This window comes from Penicillium argentinense, assembly GCF_028826775.1.
Source record: "Penicillium argentinense strain IBT 30761 chromosome Unknown utg000003l_segment0_segment0, whole genome shotgun sequence".
Lineage (NCBI taxonomy): Eukaryota > Fungi > Ascomycota > Eurotiomycetes > Eurotiales > Aspergillaceae > Penicillium > Penicillium argentinense.
In genome coordinates, this window is record NW_026622662.1 from 641,921 (window position 1) to 667,403 (window position 25,483).

The following is a 25,483-nucleotide window of genomic DNA, read 5'->3' on the forward strand; positions in this document are numbered from 1 at the left end:
TCCGTTTGCAAATATGATCCTAGTGTCGATCCGGGACGGCTTTTGTGTGGAGAGATCGAGATGAAGGGCGAATGTTTGCCTGCTCCTGTTGGGCCGGTCCAAACGCTGATTGGCGTGGTTGCTGCGCCCAGCAAGACCGGGGTGCGATGCACCAGCACCAACTGCGGCATAGCTTGAGCAGATAGCGCGAGAAATAGCGCGGCCGGTAGCGCTCAGCTTGGGCGAGTTCCAAGCTTTCCAAGCTCTTCCAAAGGAGGCGTTAAACACTCCGAACTCGGCCCGGGACGTTGAGATAGACCTGCGCCGATCGAAATGATTGGAAAGAAAATAGCCGGACATTTTTTCTTTTTTCCCTTTCATATCAGCACGAGACCAGACTAACTTCAAAACTCTATGTTCAAGTTTAATGTATCTGTCGTTGATGAAAGATTGTCTCAGACCACGAACACGAGTGTCTCATGATGTTGACTCCAGAAGGAAAAAGAAAAGAGCTGACACCTGTCACTTTGACCGACGGGCACGATCCAGCGCATCTGGCTTTCTAGCTTCTGGCTTGGCAGGCCTGCATTTCTCTAGAAGCAGCGCGAGCAGGGATCGATGGTCTTAAGGTTGCGGGCCTTGATCGACGACATGGGAGAAAGTCTTAGCGCTTCCGGAGCGCAGCTAGATCGAAACGGAAATCTGAGAAAAAGCAAAAAGGGGGCGAACCGTAAATTGAGGCAAAGGTTCTTGAGGGTCTGGAGCGACTAAGAGCTAAACAGTCAAATACGAAAAGAAAATGTCGGCCCTCATGCTGGGGTCTAAAAGGGGGAACCCGAATGCAGCAAATCCCGGGATGCTCTCAGGTGCTTGCTACACAGCTGGCACGACGGACGATAGAGGCACTGCATTGTGCTCAGTGGGATCACGCGTAGATATGTAGAATGTCGGGGGAAGGAACGTGGGGTTTCGCGGTTGGAGTCGATTAACCAGAGCAAAAAGCCCAGGGCCATTTGAGGAGAATAGACGACATCGAAAACCGTCCTTTGCAAGCCAGGGCTTGTCGTATTGGCCCACTTCCCACCACGCAGCCTCAAGGTCAGACGATGCACGACATTGGGCCCGTCCAAAGACGACGGGGCAAATCGGGCGAGACCAGCTGACTGTTCTCGCGCCAGGAACGCTCATTGGGATTGAGACCGGCCCTTCATCTTGCGTTACGAGGGACTGGTCGGCTGCTTCTCTCTCCACTCGATCTTGCCCCATTTTGCCCCATCTTGCCCCCCTGAAGTCGTTTACCTCCCTCTTCCCCCTGGTTTGTTAGTCCCAATCCATACTGCGCGGACCAGGGTACACCTCTTGACCCTTTCAGGGCGAGGGAACCTGTAAACGAGGGGGCTGGATGGATGCAGTGGATACCCTCGATGGAGCGTCGATCTTCTTCAGATCCCACGTGTAGAGTCTTGTTGGTGGTAACAGCTGTCGTGCGGTGCCGCTGGAGGCTGCTGCAGGAGGCCGCCCGTTTTCCCCCACCGTTTTTGGGGGATGCCGTGAAACGGTTACCCGGGAAGTTCTTCGCACTGGTGAGAGGAGGTCACTGCGAGTCCCAGTAGTACCCGCGTCCGTGGCTGAGGATGGAAGGGGCTTGTCATCGTGATCTCAGTCCCGTCTGGGTAGAAACATGGGGTAAATAAGTTCAAATCCAGGCCTCGAGGAACTCCTCAACCTTGTAAAAGAGGTAATTGAAGATCCTGGAAGCCAATCCTGGCCAGGACTGCGGATGCATTAGGCGTGGATCCATTCTGAGAACCGGTGAGTCTGCGACAAACACCCATGATCTGCTTTTCAGAATGCGTATTCTCGATCGGAGGTCAAAAGTCGGTCCAACAGGGACCGGCCGGAAGATATGCCGCTCGATTGACAAGGCAGCGTCGTACAGGCACCCGGGTCCATCATCCGGCGAGAGCTCCGCGGAGGCTGGTCATTGATCGAAATCCTCCCGAGTCGGGGGTACGAAAAAAGAAAGCAGGAGCGGCGGAGAGTGACTGTTGCGAGGGGTGGTGGAGGTGGGAGTTGATAGATAGAATAGTAGGGAAGAGTGAATGGTGATCAGTGATGGAGCTAGGTAGATGCGGAAGCAGGCACAAGTACCGCGGCCCGCACCGCCCTGCTTTTCTCCCGCGCATCTCTCCAACTCCCAAGGAAATTCCGCCCGTCCCACACCATGAGTGTGATGCTGGAAACCAAATTGGGCGACATCGTCATCGACCTCCTGGTCGACGAGTCGCCCAAAGCCTGCGAAAAGTGTGTCCCCCCTCCCCCTGCAGCCCGTGGGGCCCTGCACCAGACCAAGCTAACTGTCGCGCGCGCATAGCTTCCTGAAGCTCTGCAAAGTGAAGTACTACAACTACTCGCCCGTCCACACCGTCCAGAAGGGCTTCACGCTTCAAACCGGCGACCCGCTCGGCCCCAGCGCGCCCGACAGCGATGGCGGTTCGTCGATCTGGGGTCTGCTGGGCGGGCCGAAGACGTTTCCAATCGAGCTGCCGCCGAGGCTCAAGCACACCGAGCGCGGTACCGTGAGCATGGCAACGGTTGCGCCCAAGCATAACCCAGACCAGAAGCTGGCCGCGAGCCAGTTTATCATCACTCTCGCCGAGAACCAGGATTACCTGGATGGCAAGGCGGCTATTTTTGGCCAGGTGGCTGAGGGTTTTGATGTGCTGGAGAAGATCAACGATGCCTTTGTCGATGAGCAGTCACGCCCGCTGAGGGATATCCGCATTCGCCATACCATCGTCCTCGATGATCCGTTCCCCGACCCAGTGGGCCTGGTCGTGCCGCCCGAGAGTCCTGTGCCGAGCAAGGCGCAGTTGGCTACGGTGCGCATTGCGGACGATGAGGAGCTGGATGACAATGTGGATGAGGAGGCAATGGATAAATTGCGCCGGGAGCGAGAAGCGCGCGCGCAGGCGCTGACACTGGAAATGCTGGGTGATTTGCCCTTTGCCGAAGTCAAGCCTCCGGAGAATGTGCTCTTCGTTTGCAAGCTGAACCCAGTCACGCAAGGTATGTTTGACAGATATGTGAGATGATGACACGACAGTATGCTAACTTGACACAGACGACGACCTCCAATTGATCTTCAGCCGCTTCGGAGTCATTCTTTCCTGCGAGGTTATTCGCGACAAGCGCACCGGTGATAGCCTGCAGTATGCCTTCATCGAGTTCGAAGACAAGGAAGCCTGCGAACAGGCCTACTTCAAGATGCAGGGCGTGCTCATCGACGACCACCGAATCCATGTCGACTTCTCTCAGAGCGTAAGTAGAAACCACACCTGGCTTCACTCCGGAGACCCTCTGAATCCATCGAAGTCTTAACTAAATACAAACAGGTCTCGAAACTGGAAAAAAGCTGGCGCAATGCCACTGCCTCCAAGCGTCGCCAGCGCGGCGGCTTCGGCGGTGTCGCCGACCTCGAACAGAAACGCCAATACCGTAACACTGAAGATGTTCCGAAGCACGATGATTCCTACGGCATGGTCTTTAATAAGGACCGCAAAGACGCCAGCGACAACAAGGCATCTGGTGGATCTACTAACCGCAGTGGTCGTGATGATCGTAACCGTGACCGCAGCCCCCGACGCCGTGAGAGAAGCCAAGACCATTATTACCGACGCTCTCGCAGTCGTAGCCCGCGACGTGACTCGCGCCGCGGCCGTGACCGACACTACGACGATGACCGGAACTCCCGACGTGATCGTGACTGGCGCCATGATGACCATCGGGACTCGCGACGTGACCGTGACCGACTCCGCGACGACCACCGCGATTCACGACGTGACCGACACCGTGATGAGGACCGTGACTACCGGCGTGAACGACGCCGTTGACGATTGAAATGAGCGACGATGATGAAATGTTTTCCAAATCCAAATGAATTGTTGCTCGAAGGACCATTCCGAGTATTCCAATGTACCAACAGATAACCAATGGAAATATCCAGAAAGAATTTTTATTCTGACAGAAGGAATGCCGCTAAAGCACTGTATACAATATTAAGCAAGTGTAAATTTCACCATGACATGACGTATCTGCGAGGGTAGACTCTTCCGTGATACCCGTAGTGTTATTTCCAAGGTCACTGGGCGCCTCGTATTTTCCAGCGTAGCTTCCCATCAGACCATTCCAGATATATCTGACAATTAGGAACTTGGGATGCGAGACTTAGTCTTGGCTGAGAAGTAGCCGCATGTTCTCGCATGGGCCGAGTCATAGTAGTCGAGGCGGGTACTACGGTGAGTCATGGTCAGGAGAGATGTGAATGGCATTCTCTGAGCTGCATTTTACTCAAACTAGCGCAAGTGATACCTGCTTGAAGCTCTATCAAACGTTCGGTACAATAGTATACCACGTGACTACGCGTTAATTAGTGCAACACGTCACTATCTGCGAACTCCAGCGAGTCAGATTTCATCCATTTTCAATCCACGAGGAGATATCGAAAGGCCAATGGGTTGTCTCTCAATTTGGGAACGGATACAAAAGAGCGGAGCGGACAAGGATATTTCATTTTACATAATCTTTCTGGCAGTCTACTGACACTTCACAATCCTCAAAAAGCAAGATCTTGGAATCAGTACATACAGGCATATCAAGCCGCCTCATCCAGCGCTATCTCAGGCGTCCTCCGCTTCAAACTAACTCTTAGCCCCGGATGCGCAGCAATTGTATACGCGCGATCCTGCTGCGCCCCTCTTCAGGAGCTTTTACCGAAAAGTCGTACTTGAGCAGGATATGGCAAAGAATGATCTTGATCAAGTACGAGGCAAAGAATCGGCCAGCGCACGCTTGATTCCCGTGACCGAAAGCAATCTGCTCCGGGCTTGTTGTGACATAGTAATGCGATGCCTGGGCCGCCTTGTCTGATTTCTGACGCAGGTTAAAAAATCGGTATCCGTCGAATTTATCGCCGTCCGACCAGACCGATGAATCCATCATCATGTGTGTGGCTGAGATCATGAGGAGGGTGTCCTTTGGGATGACGATTCCGTCGGGGAGAGTTACTTCCTCCAAGGCTTGTCGTTGCATGAGAACTAGTGGGAAATTAGTTATGGGAATCAACTGACAGAGATAAAAGAACTCACGGTACGACTCGGGATGCAACCGCTGGCTCTCTTTCATGACACTATCCATCAGCGTAAGATTCTGCAGGGAAGACTTGGTGAATCCCTCCTTCCCAACCACATCGAGAATCTCAGCGCGGAGATCGTGTATCAATTGATCCTTCCCCGAGAGATCACTGATGAGGTGGGTGACAGCTTCGGTCCCAGCATCGTACGACACCATGCAGAGGGAAATTATCATGGACACAATATCAGGCGATTGGCCCTGAAAAGCATTATGGAGCCACTCGATCGGAGTCTTGGACTCCTTCCCTTCCTTTGCTTCGTCCAGCTTGAGCAGGAAGGGCTTCAATAGCTGTCTGATCTGCTTGAGCTGCCTGCGAACAAACTTGGTCCTGGGATGGAAGTTTGCAACAAGTCCCCAGATGGGCTTGGGCCAGGATCGAAGCTCGTGCGCAGCTACGAATGACTCCTTGATGTATTCTGTGCTGAGTCTGATCCATTCCGGATTTCGATGTACCGACTCGTCGTTGAAATAGGTCTTTGATATGATTTGTCCTAGGATTTTCCACATCGTCTCTTTTAACATGAATTCCTGCGACTCTGAGTGATGTTAGTTGCTGCCTTTGGGAGAGATAGAGGCGTCAATACCATCTGAGTCAGACCAGTTCCTGCGCAGTGCATCGTCGCACTCTGAATTGATAGGCTCGATCACGCTCGCTTGTGTTTTCGCATTAGCATACTCTTGGACCTTGGTTTTGAAATTGGCAGCGAAAACTCACCGAGTGACCGCGTCAGAACTTGCTTCACCATGTCGCGCAAAAATCTCTTATCGCTGCTCATATGAGCATGCGGCTCGAACCCATGGACCCCATTATTTAGTTTCTACCAACACGTCAGTGGTGCATCAATCAGAAAAAAAAATTTGCTACTTACCTGCTGAATGGCTTTCATAAAACTGAGGCGATTATCATAGCGAATGGCATCAGCGTACTTATAAGAAAGAATCAGATGAAATTTCGAATCCGTATAGAGATAAAAGGCATCTCCATACTAAACACAACCCCCAGAAATTAGTCAAGCTCGATAAGCAGGTTCCCCAAGGGCTTACTTTTTCAAGACAATCCTTTACAAGACGCGGCGCACCAGTCTGAAACCGACGACGAGCCTTCCCATATCCCAGCTCATACCATTTTCTCCCAATAACCGGCAACCGCGACGGATTCTGCAACTCTGCCGACTTCGTCCAGATAAAAAACAATATCAGAGCAGCAATTCCAAGAATAATATAACGCGGGTTCCAATCATTCTTGAGATCCAGAGCCGTCGATGTGACATTACTCAAGTCCGGCTTCCAGTTGTCGTTGAAGCCTAGGACCGTCGTGCGATTCTGGACGAAATTCATTTTCGCTAGAATCCAGTCGCGGCCAGAACTTCCTAGGGAAAAAAGAGACAGTGGTATTAATAAATGATCCTCAAATTGTCTTAGTTACACCGTAGAACACTTCTCTAGCCCTTGCTTTTCAGCTATCCAAGACTATCTTTCAATAAAACGACCTCGTAAGGTGACCACTCCACCCCATCGTCAGGTGGGGTAGAATTCGTCCCGCATTCTCGTCTGTATTATTGATTTTCATTGTAGGTGTTATGTTATGGGTTTTGGATTACAACTTTGGAAAATAAGCAAGTTGACCCGATCTCGTGGGTCGGTATTCATCGTACTTTCTGTGTTACGGCATGCAGATGCATGCGGGTTAGTGGAGTGTGGATCGTCGGATCTTCAGCGGGATAAAGCATACGTATATTACTATTACTGTAAACGATTTTTATTGATGCAGTGCAGATTTCAGCCAGCCACTTTGCGCCAGATCGCCCCACAGGATCGTCTGCGCTTCCCGGTTTGACGACATTGCCGGCCGAGGAAAGCTACCTTTGAATACTCGTTTTCAGTCATTCTAATGATAATTTTATTAGCAAAAGCAATACAGAAAGAAAGCTTTACTTTTTACGGAATACAATAAATGTGCTGGTGGGCTATTTTCGATAAATCCAGTCGAAAATACAACTCCAGCTCCGAGAATGTAGAGCAGGGTGATGCCAGCTATTGCAAAGAGGCGTGATTGTGTACCGAATCTATCAGAGTAGAAATAGTCAGATCCGTGACTTTCAATCAAGCCATGTTAAATGAACATTCAGAATTCTGCTCTTCAAGTTTGTAAGACAAACTTCCAAATTCTAGTGTATCTTCATACGAGCATAATTGGAAAAATTTCTCCCCCCTTTTTCTGTCCAAGTGATAGTGCTATGAATACATTTAAGCCATTTCGGCTTATTGAAAAGACCGGACTATTCCAAGGGTTTCTGTGGTAGGAGACAGAGGGCGGGGAAGGATACGACAACGGCCAAAACGCAAAGAACTGAGTATTGTTTAGAAGCTGATAAATGACGATGAGGAATTTGGACTCACGTGAAGCAAAGAAAAATGCATGTTGGTAGCTATCCACGACAAGTCCTTGAAGCTTGTCGGGCAAGTGAGTAAACGCAAAACGATTGTCCTGGAGGACGTTCCGAATTATCTGCGTCAATTAGATACGGAGATTGTAGTATTTGGCTTTGAATTTGCATAGACATACCTCTTTCCAATTCGACTCCCCGGCGAGTTTCTCCACAAGGTAAGACTTGAAAGTATTTTGAGTCAACGATGCAGTAGATATGACACCCACCAGCATCCCGAGCTGTTGGACAAGGTAGTAGGTAGTAAGAGCAGCCGCCGACTTGTCTTTCGGAACCGACACCGACATAGCCACAAACAGAGCAGAATTGAGCCCCATGAAGCCAATGGCGAGAAGCCCAAGGTATGCAAGCTCGCCAAGGTAAGCACCTTGTGGCAGTCGAAGCATGATCAAGAGGGTTCCAACAAAAAGCACGGCCCAGCTCACGAATAAAAGTGACCTATATTTTCCAGTGCTTTGTTGAGTGAGCTAGCTGTATGCAACATATCGGTCAGGGCTGTCTTACTATCGCATAATATACCCGCTAATAACAGAACCAAGAATACTGCCGACGGGCAGGTAAATCAAGCTGACCCCGTTCAGTCGATTCGTGGCGTTTCTCGTCCGAACTAGGAACTCGCCGATATTGGATGCAACCTGTTGGGAGTTAGCAGGAAGTACTGGGAACAACCGATTGCGACGTACACCAAAAGCGGGAAAGTAAATCAAAAATTGGATCAGGTAGATCGCCCAGACATAGTTGTTCGTGATGATGCCAAGAGGCATCAAGGGACTCTGGGTCCAGAATTGTTCATTCAACCCGAATGCAATGCCAGATACCATGATTACTCCCAGAGTAATGAGGAGCATCGTTCTGTTCTGGTTCCCTTCACCAACGGTCTGTAAAAGCATCATGACGCCGGTGATGAGGATTCCCAACGAGAAAATGCCGAACAGGTTTAGCTCGACATCCTCAGGACGAGTTGAATACTCTTTCTTTCCTTTTGATTCGTTCTTTTCTGGTGGAGAGAGTTTCCAGTAGGAAACGCAGAAGCAGAGCAGTCCCATTGGCACTTGGATCAGAAACGACCTTGTACATGTTAGCACATGTTCGCGACCAGATAGAATGAAACATACCATCTCCAACCTATGGTATCAGTAAGAACACCGCCAAGGGGTCCACCACAGCTCAAGCCTAGTGGAAAGGCCACTCCAAGATAACTCCGAATCAATGCGATTTCTCTCGGTGGAGCCTTGTCTAAGGCGAAATATTAGCAGTGTCCTTAAACCAAGGACAAGTTGAAACTCACCGTTGATGATCACGCTGATCAGATCGAGCATCCCGGATGCGCCGACACCTGACAGAAGTCTACCTGCAATTGCAACCCACATCACAGACGCCGTGCCTCTTCAAAAGTGTCAGCAGTGCACCGGGAGAATCGTTTCGTTTTTACACATACGTGACAGCACACCCTGCCGAAAACATGACATACGCGACCAACAAAATGGAGCGGTAGCCGTAAACATCGCTAAGTCTCCCATACTGTTGCTGTCAGATTCGCCCCGAGTAGATTCCACCAGAGTCTTCGACATACCAGAGGGAGCGTCGCCATATACCCGAGATTATACACCGTAATGAGCCATGGTCCCAAGGGTACTCGTTTGAAATGTGAGCCGATTTCGCCGTGCGTAACAAGAACGAAGGAATCGTCGGCCGCTGCAAGAAATATACCTAACAGTCGTATTCGAGTCAGCACCTGCCAGATGTATGTCAAGAGCGCACTCCGTAGCTCAACTTGCATACCTAACAGAGCGACCAGAAGAAACATGCGATCAACATGCGACTTCTGGCCCCCATTTTCCGTATCCTCCATGTTCTTCGCATCGTCGCCCGAGGATGGCTGAGAGTTAATCAGTCGCGTCGTCTCGTCGGCCATTTTTGAGTTCTTTTCCGGGATTTCCAAGTCGAGGGAGAGACTTTGTGAGGCACATGGGACGAAAACGTGGAAACAGAGACAGAAAGAGCCATGATCGAATTCCCAGCAGTCTCACGAAGTGCTGGCCTCCTCCCCAAATGTGGCGTAAGAACCCTTGTGACCAGCGGATCATCGGCTCAGCCTCTTGGACTAGTGAAGCAAGGTGGATCATGATCGCCAATCGCCGGCAAATGTGAGGGGGGTGTTGACCAGTGACAGCGTGAACGTCCTTACTTTTACGCGATCGAACTTGAGACACCCCTCTCGGTGTTTTCTAAGACGCGAAGTTCGGTTAAAACCGAAGCATGGGTACAACAGGGCTGAGGAGTCTCCCCAACTTATTCCGATCGGGTCGTTCCTGTAAGCCACATAGTGCGAAGTGTACGTTCGAGTACCCACTGCTTTCAAATCTCGCTGTCACACAGGAAGGATATAGTGAGTTCTTTGGGCTGAAGAACTGTGCGTCATGGCAATAATTGATATCGAGATCGGGATTCCCCACAAGTTCGATTGAGCCCACACCGGTGTCGGACTCTGATTCCCATTTTTATACAGCCAGCCAGCGACGGTTTTGAGAAACTGGGGAGACCTTGTAATCACAGCGCTAATTATCACGCGAAACCTGCATAATTGTAGTTATACTTGCAGCGATTTTGTAGTGACACCTGGTTGACGGTTCAGTCTCTTGGACATTGCATATTGTGCTATTTTTACGCGAAAAGGTATACAGCACTATCATTAGCTGAGAATAGATCCATATAAAAACATATTTTAACTGAAGTGTATGCAAGTTCTTGGTATAGCAATACAGGTGGGTCAGATACTTGTAATTTTAGAAGTGGCGGTCAGTGGTGACCCCACTTGTTTGAGCGTGCATTATGCAGGGCGTTTGTGTAACATGAGGAGTAATAAGACGCCATTTACAAACAGAAGACATATCCAAATCGTGCTTCTATCAGCTAAGCCACAGGAGATCCACACCTGTATCGTGTAACGGATTGAACGCCTAAAGATCTGGGATCTGGTCACTGCATGTCTAGTGTGCAATGTATACAGCAGGTAGAGGTCGAGAATATTCCGCGATCTGTATGAGAGTTGCTTATTTGAACACTTTCTTGTTTCGGCCTTTTATTTTATCTGATTTTTTATGCTAGAACGAATTGAAGAGCTATGAATTGCCACACGGGATCAAGAAAAACAAAATAATTTAATAGACTTATGTATGCAAATACCAGGAGTGAATATTGAACCTTCAAGAGCTGAGAAGGGTATCCTGTAGAGTAATATTCAGCTTGATGCTGTCCGGTCCTGTAATACTAGCTGCATCGAGGTGCATTCTGCTCATATTATGTTGATGTACCTACGGCTGGCAGATCGGGGGCACTAGCCATATTCTGCACTTCTGGAGCCGAGAAACGCTTGCTTTCGCCGGGAACTAAGGAAAATAAATACTTCAGCACTAAGCGAGAGGACTATTCGAAGGACTTTTGCGTGCATCTCAGAGATAGCCAATCTCGGATTTTGACAATGGGCTTCAATGAAGTCATTCTCAATCTCCCCCAACCGCCTTCGATCTGGTTTGTTCTCATTGCCACGACCGTTTCTGCCTTATTATACCCTTTCATCCTAAGTCGGAAATCTCGGATCGATGGATCAGACGAAAAACTGAGCAATCGGTTGCCGGAAAATCCCAAACGTTTTCGACCAGCCACCAAACCAACTGCCCCGGAACTATCATTCAGAGAGTTGGAATTCTACAAAGACCTCTTTTTCAAGCTGCAAAATCTCGAGAGCTACCCGGATGTCCTCCCAATTGCCCGGCAATCGATACTATGGCTGCTGTCCGAAGCATTGAAAGATTATACGAAAAGCCCTCAAACCAATATCTTATCACTGGAAACCTTCGATGAAGAAAAGCTCTGTCGCTTCCTCGGAGACCATCACAGCAGGGTCACAGCTCAATACAAGGAATACATTGAGCTAAGAGATTCGGGTGGTCCTAGGCAGCTGGTTCGCGACCGACATGATGCAGAGCGCTGGCTGCGAAAGATTGCACCGCTGAAGCTCGTCGACGGCGCCTGGCTGGGTCATCTGAATAAGATCAGCATACCATTCGCCTTGCGTCCTATCATGAAAAAGACTTGGCAGATTTTCACCGAGGAGCTGGGAGATGGAAATCATCAGCAACATCATGTTTACATCTACGAAGAGCTCTTACGGCAGGTCGAGCCAGATCTGCCCAAGCCAACGACGAAAGAAATTCTCCACCCTCGATACGGATTCAACAGTATCAAATACTGGCGGGGTGCTGTGGCTCAGTTGATGATCTCTCTGTTTCCGGAAGAGTTCTTCCCCGAGATATTGGGATTCAACATGCACTTCGAAATGCTGCAATTGGATACCATGCAGGCGGCAAAGGAGCTTCCGGAGGTTGGCTTCGATCCGTATTACTTCCTGCTTCATGTTTCCATCGACAACTCCCACTCCGGTCATGCTGCAATGTCAATGGAGTGCCCCGTGAGCTACGTGCAGCAAATCGAACAAACCAAAGGCAAGGAGGCTGCTCGTATTGCATGGCGGAGAGTTCAGGCTGGGTATATCTTGAGCGAGTGGCTGGCTTCAACGAAGGACGAGGCGACAGGAATCCCTTTACAGATCAATCGCACTCCCTGTAGCCAGCTTGAGAGCCGAGTGACTGCTATCTTCCGCGCCAAAGCCCAAGCTGCACAGGGATTGCATTGCGGATGCAAAGTGAAGATCGGCAATCGCCATATCGACGAATGGCTGAGCCCGGGTGAATTTGGGAGAGAGAAATGGCAAAAGGACTTTGTTGATTCTCTGAGTCGGTCTAAGCCGTGGGTCTATCCTGGTGATAGTAACAAAAGCAGATTGGTACGCGAGTTGCGTTGGGGTGGAAAAATGTTCGGCTCCTTCACGAGAGACGAGCTTTTGGACTTGGAGCACTGGATTGACTCTCTTCGACCACATCGCATCCCATTCTATTACGATTTTGTCGGCCTGGCTGAATCCGCCCCTTGTCAAGGCTGCGAAGGCTCGGATGTTGCAAAGGCAGTATTTGGTACATCCGGGGTCTCAGATGATGCTGACGATACCTTGACTTCACACTCTAAACAACAACTGAGAAAATTGGAATTTACTGCCTCCGACCTTGACCTGACCCGCCTTTTGCCTCTTTGGATCACGCAATGCTGTCTCCTAGAATCCTACGTTTACGCCCCAGCTCGAACAAGCGACAAGATTGGATGCGCAGTGGTGCGCCTGTTACGAGCTCAGCTGGGATTCGAAACAGAGGGCATTATGGTCACAGGCATAGACGAGCCACATCATGATGGAGATAGTGGTATCGTCGGAATTGGCCTTGAGATGATCAGGCGAGCTTTTCTTCCCGTCCCCCCAGACTTGAAGTCAGTCCTAGCTCGCTGGCCATCCAGCTTTGCGGAAAAGATGCTCCGTCTGTCATCAAAACCGCTGCAAAATTTCGGTACGTTACTTGGAATCTCCATGGCATTGCTGGAGCTGCAGGAAGTTGTATCAAAATCTGCGGACTCGGGCATCATCTCGTCTCAGAGTGGCGTCTGTCTGCAGGAATTGGTGCGAAGACAATACCACCAGTTGGAAGAGTGCCGGCAATGTATATCCACGGACGAGAAGCTGCTCGCAAATTATTCGCAGGGCTACGCTATGGCGCTGTTGGAGATTGAAAAGTGTGTGAAGTCGGCATGACAAGACTTTGAGAGGAATTCGTTACGGCCGTTAGAGTATACCATATAGACTGAGGGATTCTGCCCTGCTCGGGGAATTGCCTCTTATCATTTCATGGGATTTCGTGGGCTAGTTCATGTCAAAAGTCATTACTTTTAATGGAAGCGAAGCGAGGCATTATTTATCATTATTCTGTTGTGCTAAGATGGGACTGAAAACATCACCACCTGAATAACTCGAAACGAAAGGTTATGTGCCCATACAAAACAAAAATCCGCCCTCTTATGTGACTTTGGCTCAGCCCTACGTCAGGTGACCTGCTCTACATCAAAGAAAATGGCCGAAAAATACGTGTCCATTTCAAGCTAGATCATCCTCAACCCAATCGGACGATTACGATTAACTCGGATAAGCCAGATCCGCGATCTCCTGCCACTCCTTACTGGATGCAAATGCCTGGCGAATTGGCTCGAGCAGCCGATTAAGGGTAGAAGCCACGGCAACCTTGATACATTTAGCACCAACAGTCCCTTCCTTCAAATCCCGAACAAGCTCCTCGTAAGATATATACTCTTTATTGCGACCATCTGCCAGCTCGCATGAGAACTCCCAAGGTTTGCCAGTGGAATTAGCAATTCTCGTGAAAGGGAAAATCACCATTTTCGCAATCGCAAGAAGCCCGTTGCTATCCACGTTTTCTTCGTCGAAATGGCACGTAAGGATTTTCGACGTGACGTCATCTGCTGTGTCAAGGAATTCAATTTTGGATGAAGCTGCCTTCGATGATGACATCTTCGCTCCACTCAGTGCTGGCAGTAGGGGGTTGATCAGGTGTGCTGCCTTGTCGAATCCCAGTTGTGGGAGGAAAGTGTTTGCGAAGTTGAACATTCCGCGCTGGATTTCGAGATTAGCCGTCAATCAGTGGGTGTGGTGAAAGCATCGAAGGGGAGAGGTGTATAGTTACCTGGTCTTCGCCGCCTAGTTGAAAATGGACACCCAGGAATGCTTCTGCAAGGGCCTGCCGACCGGGGCACATCATGGGGCTGAGAGCATTTGTCTCGTCAATCTCGTTCCCGCAGGCTCTGATCGCATCTTGAGACACGAGAACACAAAGTTGGTGTTCCTTTGAAATGAAAGCTGGGTCGTAGGTGAATCTTTCCGACTCTGTGACGAAAGAGACTTTTGATTTCGGGACGCCGAGGCTGTCGAGAATGGCGGAGAGCAGGAATTGATAGTAGCGAGTACGATATCCCACACGTTCAGCTGAAACATCATGATTGATCAAAAACGCATAGGTATCCGCAAAGTATACACAAGTCTGGGTCGTCAGTCTCATACCTAGTGATTGCGGAAAGGCTTCATACCTCTACACCAGCAGCTACAAACTCCATGAGCTTGATACATGGTAGCAGATATCCAATATGTGCTGCCGAGAAATTAGTTCAGCTAATCTTGACCTAGTATTCTGATCTCGCCTCACGTTTTCCAGTCGGTGCAGTGCCTTTTCAATTGGTGTCAGCTTCTCAAATATCAATTTCGCACTGTTCTATTCTACTCACCCCAGAACCCTTTAACCAAATCGCCATTGTCAAGCTTGTGCTTGATGATTTGCGCATCTTGCACGTCCACGCCCCGTGCAATCAACTCATAGTTCTTATCGATTGTCATCTCGACGACGAAGTGATGGGACAAACCGAATAACAGCAGGGACTATGGCGTATTCAGAACGCACGGGTATTTCTAGGCATTAATATAGATCTCTCGCAGGTTCGTGCTAGATTGGTCGACTTTCTAAAACACTAGGCCCAGAACGAATTTCCAAAATTTACAAGGATCAGCTGTGGCTGGCGCGACTATGAAGTTTCTACATGCATGTGCAGAGAATTAGGTAAACACCGATCACTCAGCTCTCCACTGGAGCTGGAGTGGGACCTGAATCAATGCGCATGCGGGGCTGCAGGATGTGGATCACTTTGTTTCTGTATGGTTGTTTGATTTCCTGGCGGTTCAGCTCCCCACTTGGGCCGTGCCTCGATTGGTATGCAAGCGGGCAGTAAAATATCGATCACAAAGCATATCGTGCAGGTGTCCACTCCCTTGGAACTGGCTGTGTCAAGTGGCGCTGGCAGTGGGCATGTATATTCGGAGTTTAGTTTCTACGAATTGCATCGGTGTCCTTCTCGCGGCATACGCATTAGGAGTGACTTTACGTGGGAAATTGGCTCAAAAGATGTAAGAAAGCAAATTTGTTGCGACATTCTAGCTGTGAATCGTAATACGGTCAGCTTCAAAAAGTCTTAGACGGTCTAAAAAAGTACGAAACCATGAACCTATCCTCAACCCCATCAGTCGGCTGGGTGACTCGATGCACAGGAGAATGCAGTGTGCCGTCCGTCTGCTTTTGGAGGGAATTGGCAATGTTGACAAGAACACACCGACTAGTGGGTTCAATCCAAAGCCACTCCTTCGTCTCGGGGATCTGGACTTGACTAGCCCACTTTCCGCACCAGAGGAAGGTGATGGATCCTCCATCTGTGTGGGTGGTGTTGGGAACGTCAGCCACAGTGGGCTCCGTCGGACCGGAAAGGAGCTTCAGGCCGCTGTCGTTGGGGTCGTTGGGGTTATGGGTGTTTTCCAGGTGGGACTGTCCCTCGAGACCGAGGCCGGCTGAGAGGGCGCGGAGACAGATGCGTGAGTAGTTGTCGCAGACGCTGGAGAAGTCGCGGAGGACATTGCTGTATGGGACTAGCTTGGTTGGTAGGGTGATGGTGTCTTTTTCCTCGCGGGCAATCTGTGATATGTTAGCTTGGTCCTCATAGGGGTCTGTTGGGATAGCCACATACTTCGAAGGACTCGTGGCCTGGTCCTTTCTTGTATCTGCCTTGGTGTCAATCTCATATCTAGGCTGTTGTTGTATGGTTTCCTACCCTCGATCAACGCCCTCTCTGAAATCTTTCATCTTCTCATCGCCAGACTGGGCGAAGTATTTTTCGCAGGCTTCGTACAAAGTGTTGATATCCTTTGCGATGTTCTCCGAGGCCGGCTCATCGAAAGAAAGATAGAAGAATCCCGGGGACTTTGCGGCCTTCAAGAGCGTCTCAGTTGCGGCGGGATCGTTCGCAGCGAGCTTGTCGGCATTGATGACGCTCAAGTCTGCAATTTTCAAAGACTGCTCTCCGATCACTTTGGTGATGGCTGGAGCGGGGGAAGTTGTGGTTTGTGTCATGTTGTGTGTAAAGATTGGAAGCACACAGCAATGATTGAGAAGTTCTAGTAAATGGGATGGAGTAGAAGTGAGATGTAAAATGAAGTCGGAAATCAGGACAAGCAAAACATACCAGCCACCTGTCACGAAATAAATGCTGCTCTTACCAAAGCGCTCAAGAAAGTACCATGCCTAACCGCGATATACGCTTGCCAATCGTCCTAAAGGAATTCCATTGGCGAATCACCGTATTTTCGAATGACTGTATTTGAGATCGTCAGCAAAACTTTATCTATCAGGTGGAGGCACTCCTGTACGGAAATGCAAACAGCGCTAGTAATTTTATACATCACAAGTAATTTTATCCAGCGAAGTGGGTAATGCAAATTGACTACGTACTGTAACACCGATCTACGTATATTCATCACGGTCCCATTCCAGCTTCGCAAAGAAAAATACAAGAAAACATACATATCATCTTGTCAATATTTCAACCATGTATTGAAAAAAGAAGATCTGCAGGACCCACAATGGTTGATCGATCAGAATTAGCAATAGGAATATGCATCTGCTCAGCCAGCCCTCAAAACGTGCGGTGCATGCATTATGCCGTGAAAACTCACTTCCCACAATGCCCCCTACAGTAGGATTCTAGCTGAGATTTTTACCGCTCTATCGGATCCACCTAAACGCGGAAGGATGGAATTTTTCAGCCGGGTGCATCTTGCGTAATTGGCGCCACTTCAAGCTCCTACCTAGGTACTCCACATTTCTATTGCATTTGCGACGTGCAGATGTCGACTTATCATATTAGAACGCCAACTAGCTAGCTCCGATCTCACAAATCCTTGGAAAAATGCGTGCGATGAATTGGACTTCGATTGTACACTAGTGTAGTCTGCGGGGCTGGGCTCTTTCTTTTCTTCTTGACTTCGAAGTGAACTGTGATCGGACTGTCAGTGGAGGGAGCTGCTGGAGGACATTTCAATTCATGCATATATATTGTCTATCTTTCCAGAGGACACCGCAGTCTTCAGTCTATCACTCTTCAGTGTATCATCGTGTTCTAGCCTACACTGGTTAACCATGTGTGGAATCTCCGCCTTCATCAGTGTCCATGGACCTGAAGGCCTCCCACGACACGACACGAAAGCCAGCCTAGAAACAGAGCTCAATGAGAGTCTGGATAGCATTAAGCACCGAGGACCCGACGCACGCGGTGTGTGGGTGAGTCCGGACAACAAGGCGGGTATGTAAATTCCTCTCAGAGGAATAACCACTCCATCACTCTTTGTCCACCAGAAAGAGCAGTGAAATAACAACCTCTTAAAGCCCTCGGCCACGTCCGCCTCTCCATCGTCGACCTCAGCCCAGACGGAAACCAACCCTTCATCGACGCGGATTCCGGCATCGTCGCCGTCGTCAACGGCGAGCTCTACGGCCACGAGGCCTACCACGCCCAGCTAGCCAACGAGTACAAATTCCAAGGCAACAGCGACTGTGAGATTGTGATCGCCCTGTACAAGCATTATGGACGGGCATTCCTGTCGCATCTGCGTGGGGAGTTTGCCTTTGTGCTGTGGGATCCGAAGAGGCAGCTTCTTTTTGCGGCGAGGGATCGGTATGGGATCAAGCCGCTTTATTACACTTTCCTCGAAGGTGGGAAGAGGTTGGCTGTTGCGACGGAGATGAAGGCTTTTTTGGCGTTGGGTTGGAAGCCTGAGTGGGATCTTGATGCGCTCAGGGGGCATGCGTGGAAGTTTGGGGAGGCAACTTTTTTTAAGGGAGTTAGGAAGGTAACTTCTTCCTTTGATGTGTTGGGATTCACAGGTGCTGATGTGGTTTGGATAGGTTCTTCCTGGTCATTACCTGACTTGTCGCGAAAATGGGGATGTCAGGCAGAATATCTACTGGGATAGTGATTTCCCAGACAAGGTAAGTTGTATTTCGTCCGTTCCCAAAGTTGATGTCTGATTGTTGGCTTTAGAAAACTATCGAATCGCGCACCGAGGCCGAAATGATTGAGGGAGTTAGGAAACATCTCCTCGACGCGATCCGAACTAGACTGCGAGCGGACGTTCCAGTCGGCGTATATCTGAGTGGTGGTCTTGATTCCTCCACTGTTGCTGGAATGGTTGCCCATCTTATTAAAGAGGAGGGCGCGAAGCTCGGAAACGAGAGCATTAGCGATCTGTCACGGTTGAAGTGTTTCACGGTGGAATTTGACAAGGACAGCGGGGTCGATGAGTCCGGTGAGGCTGTCTTGAGTATGCACAATGAAGAAAAGTCCCCGCTAACCTGCTGTGTCTAGAAATCGCAAAGCGCACTGCGGACTGGCTCGGCGTCGAGTTTCACTCCGTGCACATGGACGAGGCCAACCTGGCGTCGCGATTTGAAGACGCCGTCTGGTACAGCGAGTTCCCATTCCCGGACTTGAACGGACTTGGGAAGCTAGCCCTAGCTGAGAAGGTCCATTCGCTGGGCATGAAGGTGATCCTGAGTGGTTCGTCCCTCGCTCCCCTGGCAGCTGCGTATACAGACATTAACATTCTCGATCTGTACAGGCGAAGGCTCCGACGAGCACTTTGGCGGCTACGCCGACTTCCGTCCCGACGCTATCCAAGAGCCCGACTATTCCTGGCCAGCCTCACACATCCCTGACTCGCAACGCGAATCCGCCTGGCGAGCCGCACGGTCCAAAACCGGCGCCCTCGTCTTCGGCAACTCGCCCTACACCGTCCCCGAATCCACACCCCGCATGGTCAACCACACGCACACAATGACCGAAATCGCCGGCTGCGGGAACCTCCCCTTCCTTCCCTGGACAGACCCATACTTGCACGCCGGCGGGGACCCGGAGACCCGACTGGCCGAGGACATGGACGGCCGTGCGCTTGAAGCCATGGCGAAGAAATGGCACCCGCTCCACACGTCCCAGTACATTTGGCTCAAGTCGTATCTTCCGAATTTCATTCTGCGTTGGGGAGGCGATAACATGGACATGGCGCATAGCGTTGAGAGTCGTCCTCCCTTCCTGGATCACCATCTCACCGAGTATGTCAATTCCCTGCCGCCTAGCCTGAAGATGAAGTATGACCCCTCCTCGCCTGGTGCGGATGAGTATGGTGCGTTCAAGGAGAAGTATATTCTGCGGCAGGCGGCGCAGCCATTTATTACAGAGGAGATCTTTACCCGGCGGAAGGTCTCGTATCTTGGGCCGACGCTGCATAAGCTGAATGGGCCGATTCACCAGCTGTATTCTCGGCTGCTCACGAGGGAGAATGTGGAGCGGTTGGGATTCGTGGATTGGGATCGCACTGAAGGGTTCCTGGCTCGAACATTTAAGGATGGAGACCGCGCTGCATTCCGGGTTGCAACCCTCATCGCACAGTTTGTTGTTCTGAGCCAGCGGTTCGGAGTTGTTCCTGCTGGTCCACTTCCCAATTGAGATGCCAGTTCATTGTGGTGGAACTCAATTAGGCAAGATGGGTGATGAAAAGAGCTAAATTATCGACTGTAGATGATAGACTGTCACGTGGCATTGTGTCGGGTACAACAAATTTATATTCATGATAGAGGTAGACTCGGGTCTTTTCACATTCTCCAGCGTGACAGAAGTCTTCTTTTTGACTTTTGATGTAATGGTTTGATACCGCTTCACGTGAATATAAGACTATTTTGACTTGCTTGTCTTGTTCTTCCAACTTGAAGTGTTTAGTCGACGAATGCTCAGCTGATAGTCACGTGATAAATACATCTGCTTAGGTAATTATACTGACGCAAAAAACGGCGAGGGGAGGACCAAAACAGCATCAGATTCTACTACACCAGATCAAGGTATACAATTATTTAGATATGACTACGTAGTAATTATCAAATTGGTAGATGTCGCAATACCCAAAGTGAATGTTGCACTTCGCCTCGCTTTCTCGCCCTCATAAATAACTGCATGTCGCAGCCAGACTGAACTGCCCCGCCGTTGGGCCCGCCCAGCTCGATAGTGGCCGACGAGTGGACAGGTCTCAGACTGATCGAGTGTTAGTGCGCGCGTCCGTGGTTCTCATTCGCCTCGCGCTAAAAATAAGTGCTAGCACATTCCTGAGCTGTCTGGTACACTTGGAGCGGGCAGGTGTGGCCGACTTACGGTGTGTGCAGCTTCACCCCGCGTCCATTTATTTACCTTTGCCACCCCCCGTCTTTTTTTTTTTTTTTTCTCCTTTTTCCTCCTCCACCCCCTCACATCCACAATGGCTGCCGCTATCAAAGAAACCGTCTCCAATCTAATTGGAAAATTCTCCGGCTCGGACGAAGCTCCCCGCGAGCCCTCCGTCGACGAGCTCCAGCAGCTCCAGAAGAAGTACATCGACGCCGGCCAGGGCCAGGTCTTCGCCTTCATCAATGAGCTGTCTACCGTCGAGAAGTCCCGTCTCTTCCACCAGTTGTCGACCTTCGACCCTGTCCGCATCAATGAGCTCGCTAGCAAGGTACTCCAGCCGCCCAAGGCTGAGGAATCGTCCGTCACCCTCGAGCCCTTGCCCGAGTCTGCGACCGCCTCCATCCTCGACTCCGACCCCGCCGATTTGAAGAAATGGTACAATGCCGGTCTGAAGGAGGTCGCCGATAACAAGGTCGCCGTCGTGCTGATGGCCGGTGGCCAGGGTACTCGTCTGGGCAGCTCGGCTCCCAAGGGCTGCTTCGATATCGGTCTGCTGAGCCGGAAGTCCCTCTTCCAGCTGCAGGCGGAGCGCATTGCCAAGCTGCAGGAGCTGGCTGCCAAGGCGTATGGTGTGCACTCGGCCACCATCCCCTGGTATGTCATGACCAGTGGTCCGACCCGCGGTCCTACCGAGGAGTTCTTCCAGAAGAGCAACTACTTCGGCCTGGACAAGAAGAACGTCTTCATCTTCGAGCAGGGTGTCCTGCCTTGCATCTCGAACGAGGGCAAGATCATCCTGGAGAGCAAGGGCAAGGCTGCCGTCGCCCCCGATGGCAACGGCGGTATCTACCAGGCCCTTGTCACCTCTGGTGCGCGTGAGGACATGCGCAAGCGCGGCATTCAGCACATTCACACCTACTGTGTCGACAACTGCCTCGTCAAGGTGGCCGACCCCATCTTCATCGGTTTCTCTGCCGCCCATGACGTCGACATCGCGACCAAGGTCGTCCGCAAGCGCGACGCTACTGAGTCCGTCGGTCTGATCCTGCAAAAGAACGGCAAGCCCGACGTCGTCGAGTACTCGGAGATTGACAAGGAGACTGCCGAGGCCAAGGACCCCAAGAACCCTGAGCTACTCAAGTTCCGCGCCGCCAACATCGTCAATCACTACTACTCCTTCCGCTTCCTCGAGTCCATCGAGACCTGGGCGCACAACCTGCCGCACCACGTGGCCCGCAAGAAGATCCCCTACGTCGACACCCAGACCGGCGAGGGTGTCAAGCCCGAGAAGCCCAATGGCATTAAGCTGGAGCAGTTTGTCTTTGACGTGTTCCCCATGACCCCCCTGGACAAATTTGCCAGCATCGAGGTTCGTCGCGAGGACGAGTTCTCCCCGTTGAAGAATGCCCCGGGCACGGGTCAGGATGACCCGGATACCAGCCGGGACGACATCATGAAACAGGGCCAGCGGTGGATCGAGGCCGCGGGCGGCGTAGTGATTACCGAGCCGGAGGCATTTGGCGTTGAGGTTTCGCCCTTGATCAGCTATGTAAGTTCATTAGAGCCTATCCAGCTCGAATCAGCTGGTGCTAATTTCTTTTCTAGGGCGGCGAGAACCTCGAGTTCCTCAAGGGCCGGGAGGTCAAGGCTCCGGCGATCCTGGAGAAGGAGGAGTAGATCGACCTGGCGTCGGCTCCAAAATTTCCGTCCCGTGCAGGCACACTCGAGAATAATCTTGAACGACGAAATGAATTATCGCGATTTCTACCCTCGTACTAGTAGTTGGAGTAGTGCAGGAGTGTTGATCGGAGAATGGCCCGCGTTGCACCCACCATACTTCATGTGCGGTGGAATGCAGGGTTTAAGTGCAGTATGCCAATCCTGTGCATGTCCTGGCCCTGGTGCTGCCCGTGTATTTTCTTTCCATTATCTATATTATGTACTCTTCAGTTATAGCTGTCCCAGTTCCTCCCAAGGTAATCTGTATAGATGCATGGCCAATCCCGTGCGGGTGAATCAGCAGCCTTACGCAATACGGCAAAGCCCGGGAGCTAATTTGACGAGTTTGCACCTACTTCCACTTTTCACAACTCTTGCCTTGGAGAAGTTGTAAGTGGTAAGTCTTCTCTCGGATTCCGGTTGTCATTGTAATTGCTGTGTGCGTGAGTGCAGGCTCGCAGCACAGTGTGCTATTCGCTGTTCTGTGCGGCCCACTTTCGCTTTTTGCGTGGGCCGTCGTGCGTTTCTTCCGCATCCCAGCTGACGTCCATCATTACTCCAGACTCGTTGATCACGGTTCGGTTTCGCGGTTTCGAAGTGTGAGTTTTTCACTGGTACAGCCTGTCTCCTGCGAGTAAAAATGTCGCTCGCTCCGCTCCCCTCCTCGCGCGTTGCTGCACCCCACGGTCCGAGATCGACGCTCCCCTCCATCCCGCACGAGCGCCGAAAAAAAAATATTTCGGATGAGACGCACAACCCTGCGGCGCGGGATCGAGGGGTGAGCTTTGGGGAAGTAGTGTTCTCGGACACGCGGAATTTGTTACTGTCGTTTTTGCGCTCAGGGCTGAGGGGAAGGAGTCGCGGTGGCATTGCATCTGTAGGCTCAAGCTGCACAGTGAGACCTCGGTACTAACGTCCCGAAAGAATTTAGAAGATGATGCTGTCTCGTCGTGCGTGCTACAAGTGTGGCAACATTGGCCACTATGCTGGTTAGTTGAGCTCGGGACTTGGGTTGGATGTCCTGCTAATGACTTTTTAGAGGTCTGCTCTTCCTCTGAGCGTCTTTGCTACAACTGTGAGTTTCTTCTGACCTTCTTGATCTTCAAATACTAAACTCCCCATAGGCAAGCAGCCTGGTATGTCACCATAACAGCTTCACCACCACGTCACACCTCTAATATCCTTCAAAGGCCACGAGTCTAGCGCCTGCCCTCGCCCTCGCACCACCGAGAGTAAGAATCCCTCCGCCACTCTCGCAGACCCAACCTAACCCTCCCCAGCCAAGCAGTGCTACAACTGCCAGGGCCTCGGCCACGTCCAAGCCGACTGCCCAACCCTCCGCCTAAACGGCGCCAACGGCCGCTGCTACAACTGCAGCCAACCGGGCCACCTCGCCCGCAACTGCCCCAACCCCTCCGCCGCTGGCTCTGCCCCCCGTACCCCCCGCAACTTCAACCCCAACTTCCGTGGTAACTTCGCCGGCTATCCCCGCGCCGCCACCTGCTACAAGTGCGGCGGCCCCAACCACTTCGCCCGCGACTGCCAGGCCCAGGCCATGAAGTGCTACGCCTGCGGCAAGCTCGGCCACATCTCCCGTGACTGCACCGCTCCCAACGGCGGCCCCCTCAGCTCCGCCGGTAAGGTCTGCTACAAGTGCGCGCAGGCCGGCCACATCTCCCGCGACTGCCCGACCAACACTGCCGCCGCCGACGCGACTGGTGTGATTGAGGCCGGTGAGGCCGTTGACGCTGCCCCTGTCCCGGCTTCTGTCCCGGCCCCCGTCGAGGCAGCTGCTGAGGCGCCTGTTGCGACTGCGGCTCCTACTACCGCTGTTGCGTAGGGATGGAATTGATTCTGATCTGATCTGATTGATTCTATACCTGGTCTTTTGAATGTCTTGATTTTTGTCATGATTTCACTCTTTTCGTCGACTCTCTTCCTCTCTGTATTACGGTTTCTTTTTGGGGCTGCTGACTGAGTTTTCAGTCTTCACCTTCACTTTACCCTCTAAAGAGTCAAAGAAGAAGACTCAGCCACAGCCCCCAATCTCTGCCACCACCATTCCACTTCCATTTGCATATATTGACCACGGCCTCGGCCTTTAGCCTTGCTTTTCCCTTTCCCAAGTTGTTTCTTGTCTTTAAAAGTTCCTTTCAAAAGGGTTTACGAATCACCCGACCTGACGACTCCCCGACGCCTCTCGAATCTTGTCTGTGTTGTCAGGTCGGCGCCTCATGATCGGCGTCTTGTCTTTTATCTATGGTTCTTACCATCCACCCCCGGATCGATTTGATCTTGATCGTGATCTTGCGGTTTTCCAGGGCCGAGGATGTGGAGAGTGATGAAGTAGGTGTTTGCTGGCTTGCGCGGATTCGATGGGATGCGGGTGGTGTGCAGAGATGATATTTGTTGAGTGTTGAGTGTTGAGGGTTGATGTAGATCCTCGGTGCTGAGAATGAAAACGCAAATCTTTCTTTTTCTTTTTACTTCAGTGTGGTCTATGTGTGGTTTGGTTGGGGGCTTGTAGATGCCAGTAGGTGTTCGGTAATATACTTGTGTATACTTCCTCGTAGCAAGTATTGGTTTGGGCTGTATCGATATGTTTGGCTTTGCATACTTCGTTGGGATAGTCGGTCAGCTCTGACGCGGAAACGGTCGTCTTCATTCCAAGAAAAGCGGGCATATAGCTTTGCCCGGAGTGAAAGGGGACAACTTCCTGAGGTTCGTTCTGTTGTATGAATTTGAGACAATGCTGTGTTTTGTATAGGAGAGTCCCGGATGTAAGCCTTGGGCATTGCAATTGTATACCATGAAGGCTGTATGGGACCCACTGAAATTTCGAGATACCACACAGACCGACAACCAGACTCAGACCGCATAAACCTCAAATCCAAAGCCCAAGCACGACAAACCAAAGAGGTCGACCTATTCCCTACGTGGAGCTATCCAAATCCGCCCTGACGCAGCCTCAGGCACACGCCCGCAGTGACAGGCACCCATCCCAATCGGGCCTAGCGCCACCGCCCTACAGTATAAACGCCAACTTCATTTCCCTCTTCTCTCTCCTCCCCATCCTGGTGCTAGGGCGTTACGTGGGCTGATGAGGA

General features: G+C 51.0%; 9 protein-coding genes across 9 annotated transcripts; 5 read left to right on the top strand and 4 right to left on the bottom strand.

The window, feature by feature from the left end:
* Positions 1-2,203: 2,203 nt before the first annotated feature.
* On the top strand, positions 2,204-3,872 carry N7532_002388 (PPIL4 family peptidylprolyl isomerase; the record flags this gene model as incomplete). Its single annotated transcript, XM_056614882.1, has 4 exons — positions 2,204-2,283; positions 2,354-3,048; positions 3,104-3,300; positions 3,375-3,872. The coding sequence occupies 4 exons, from the start codon at positions 2,204-2,206 to the stop codon at positions 3,870-3,872; spliced, it is 1,470 nt and encodes a 489-aa protein (XP_056477854.1).
* An 814-nt stretch (positions 3,873-4,686) lies between these two features.
* Positions 4,687-6,510, bottom strand: N7532_002389 (cytochrome P450; the record flags this gene model as incomplete). Its single annotated transcript, XM_056614883.1, has 6 exons — positions 4,687-5,075; positions 5,127-5,708; positions 5,757-5,825; positions 5,888-5,990; positions 6,042-6,158; positions 6,217-6,510. 6 exons carry the CDS (start codon positions 6,508-6,510, stop codon positions 4,687-4,689), a joined length of 1,554 nt encoding a protein of 517 aa, XP_056477855.1.
* A 941-nt stretch (positions 6,511-7,451) lies between these two features.
* N7532_002390 (transporter) lies at positions 7,452-9,534 on the bottom strand (the record flags this gene model as incomplete). Its single annotated transcript, XM_056614884.1, has 9 exons — positions 7,452-7,522; positions 7,573-7,681; positions 7,739-8,072; positions 8,124-8,254; positions 8,303-8,687; positions 8,735-8,855; positions 8,908-9,005; positions 9,058-9,140; positions 9,193-9,534. The coding sequence occupies 9 exons, from the start codon at positions 9,532-9,534 to the stop codon at positions 7,452-7,454; spliced, it is 1,674 nt and encodes a 557-aa protein (XP_056477856.1).
* Positions 9,535-11,100: 1,566 nt separating this feature from the next.
* On the top strand, positions 11,101-13,317 carry N7532_002391 (iron-containing redox enzyme family protein; the record flags this gene model as incomplete). Its single annotated transcript, XM_056614885.1, has 1 exon — positions 11,101-13,317. One exon carries the CDS (start codon positions 11,101-11,103, stop codon positions 13,315-13,317), a length of 2,217 nt encoding a protein of 738 aa, XP_056477857.1.
* Positions 13,318-13,695: 378 nt separating this feature from the next.
* N7532_002392 (uncharacterized protein) lies at positions 13,696-14,964 on the bottom strand (the record flags this gene model as incomplete). The annotated part of the gene is made up of 5 exons (XM_056614886.1): positions 13,696-14,190; positions 14,261-14,614; positions 14,661-14,722; positions 14,777-14,797; positions 14,856-14,964. The coding sequence occupies 5 exons, from the start codon at positions 14,962-14,964 to the stop codon at positions 13,696-13,698; spliced, it is 1,041 nt and encodes a 346-aa protein (XP_056477858.1).
* A 619-nt stretch (positions 14,965-15,583) lies between these two features.
* N7532_002393 (putative oxidoreductase, 2OG-Fe(II) oxygenase family) lies at positions 15,584-16,522 on the bottom strand (the record flags this gene model as incomplete). The annotated part of the gene is made up of 3 exons (XM_056614887.1): positions 15,584-16,087; positions 16,140-16,173; positions 16,224-16,522. 3 exons carry the CDS (start codon positions 16,520-16,522, stop codon positions 15,584-15,586), a joined length of 837 nt encoding a protein of 278 aa, XP_056477859.1.
* A 1,065-nt stretch (positions 16,523-17,587) lies between these two features.
* N7532_002394 (asparagine synthetase B family protein) lies at positions 17,588-19,949 on the top strand (the record flags this gene model as incomplete). The annotated part of the gene is made up of 6 exons (XM_056614888.1): positions 17,588-17,750; positions 17,834-18,297; positions 18,353-18,436; positions 18,489-18,768; positions 18,813-19,004; positions 19,066-19,949. The coding sequence occupies 6 exons, from the start codon at positions 17,588-17,590 to the stop codon at positions 19,947-19,949; spliced, it is 2,067 nt and encodes a 688-aa protein (XP_056477860.1).
* Positions 19,950-20,748: 799 nt separating this feature from the next.
* N7532_002395 (UDP-N-acetylglucosamine diphosphorylase) lies at positions 20,749-22,334 on the top strand (the record flags this gene model as incomplete). Its single annotated transcript, XM_056614889.1, has 2 exons — positions 20,749-22,206; positions 22,263-22,334. The coding sequence occupies 2 exons, from the start codon at positions 20,749-20,751 to the stop codon at positions 22,332-22,334; spliced, it is 1,530 nt and encodes a 509-aa protein (XP_056477861.1).
* Positions 22,335-23,310: 976 nt separating this feature from the next.
* Positions 23,311-24,216, top strand: gisB (putative zinc knuckle nucleic acid binding protein; the record flags this gene model as incomplete). Its single annotated transcript, XM_056614890.1, has 5 exons — positions 23,311-23,365; positions 23,416-23,451; positions 23,501-23,512; positions 23,567-23,608; positions 23,657-24,216. The coding sequence occupies 5 exons, from the start codon at positions 23,311-23,313 to the stop codon at positions 24,214-24,216; spliced, it is 705 nt and encodes a 234-aa protein (XP_056477862.1).
* Positions 24,217-25,483: the final 1,267 nt, after the last annotated feature.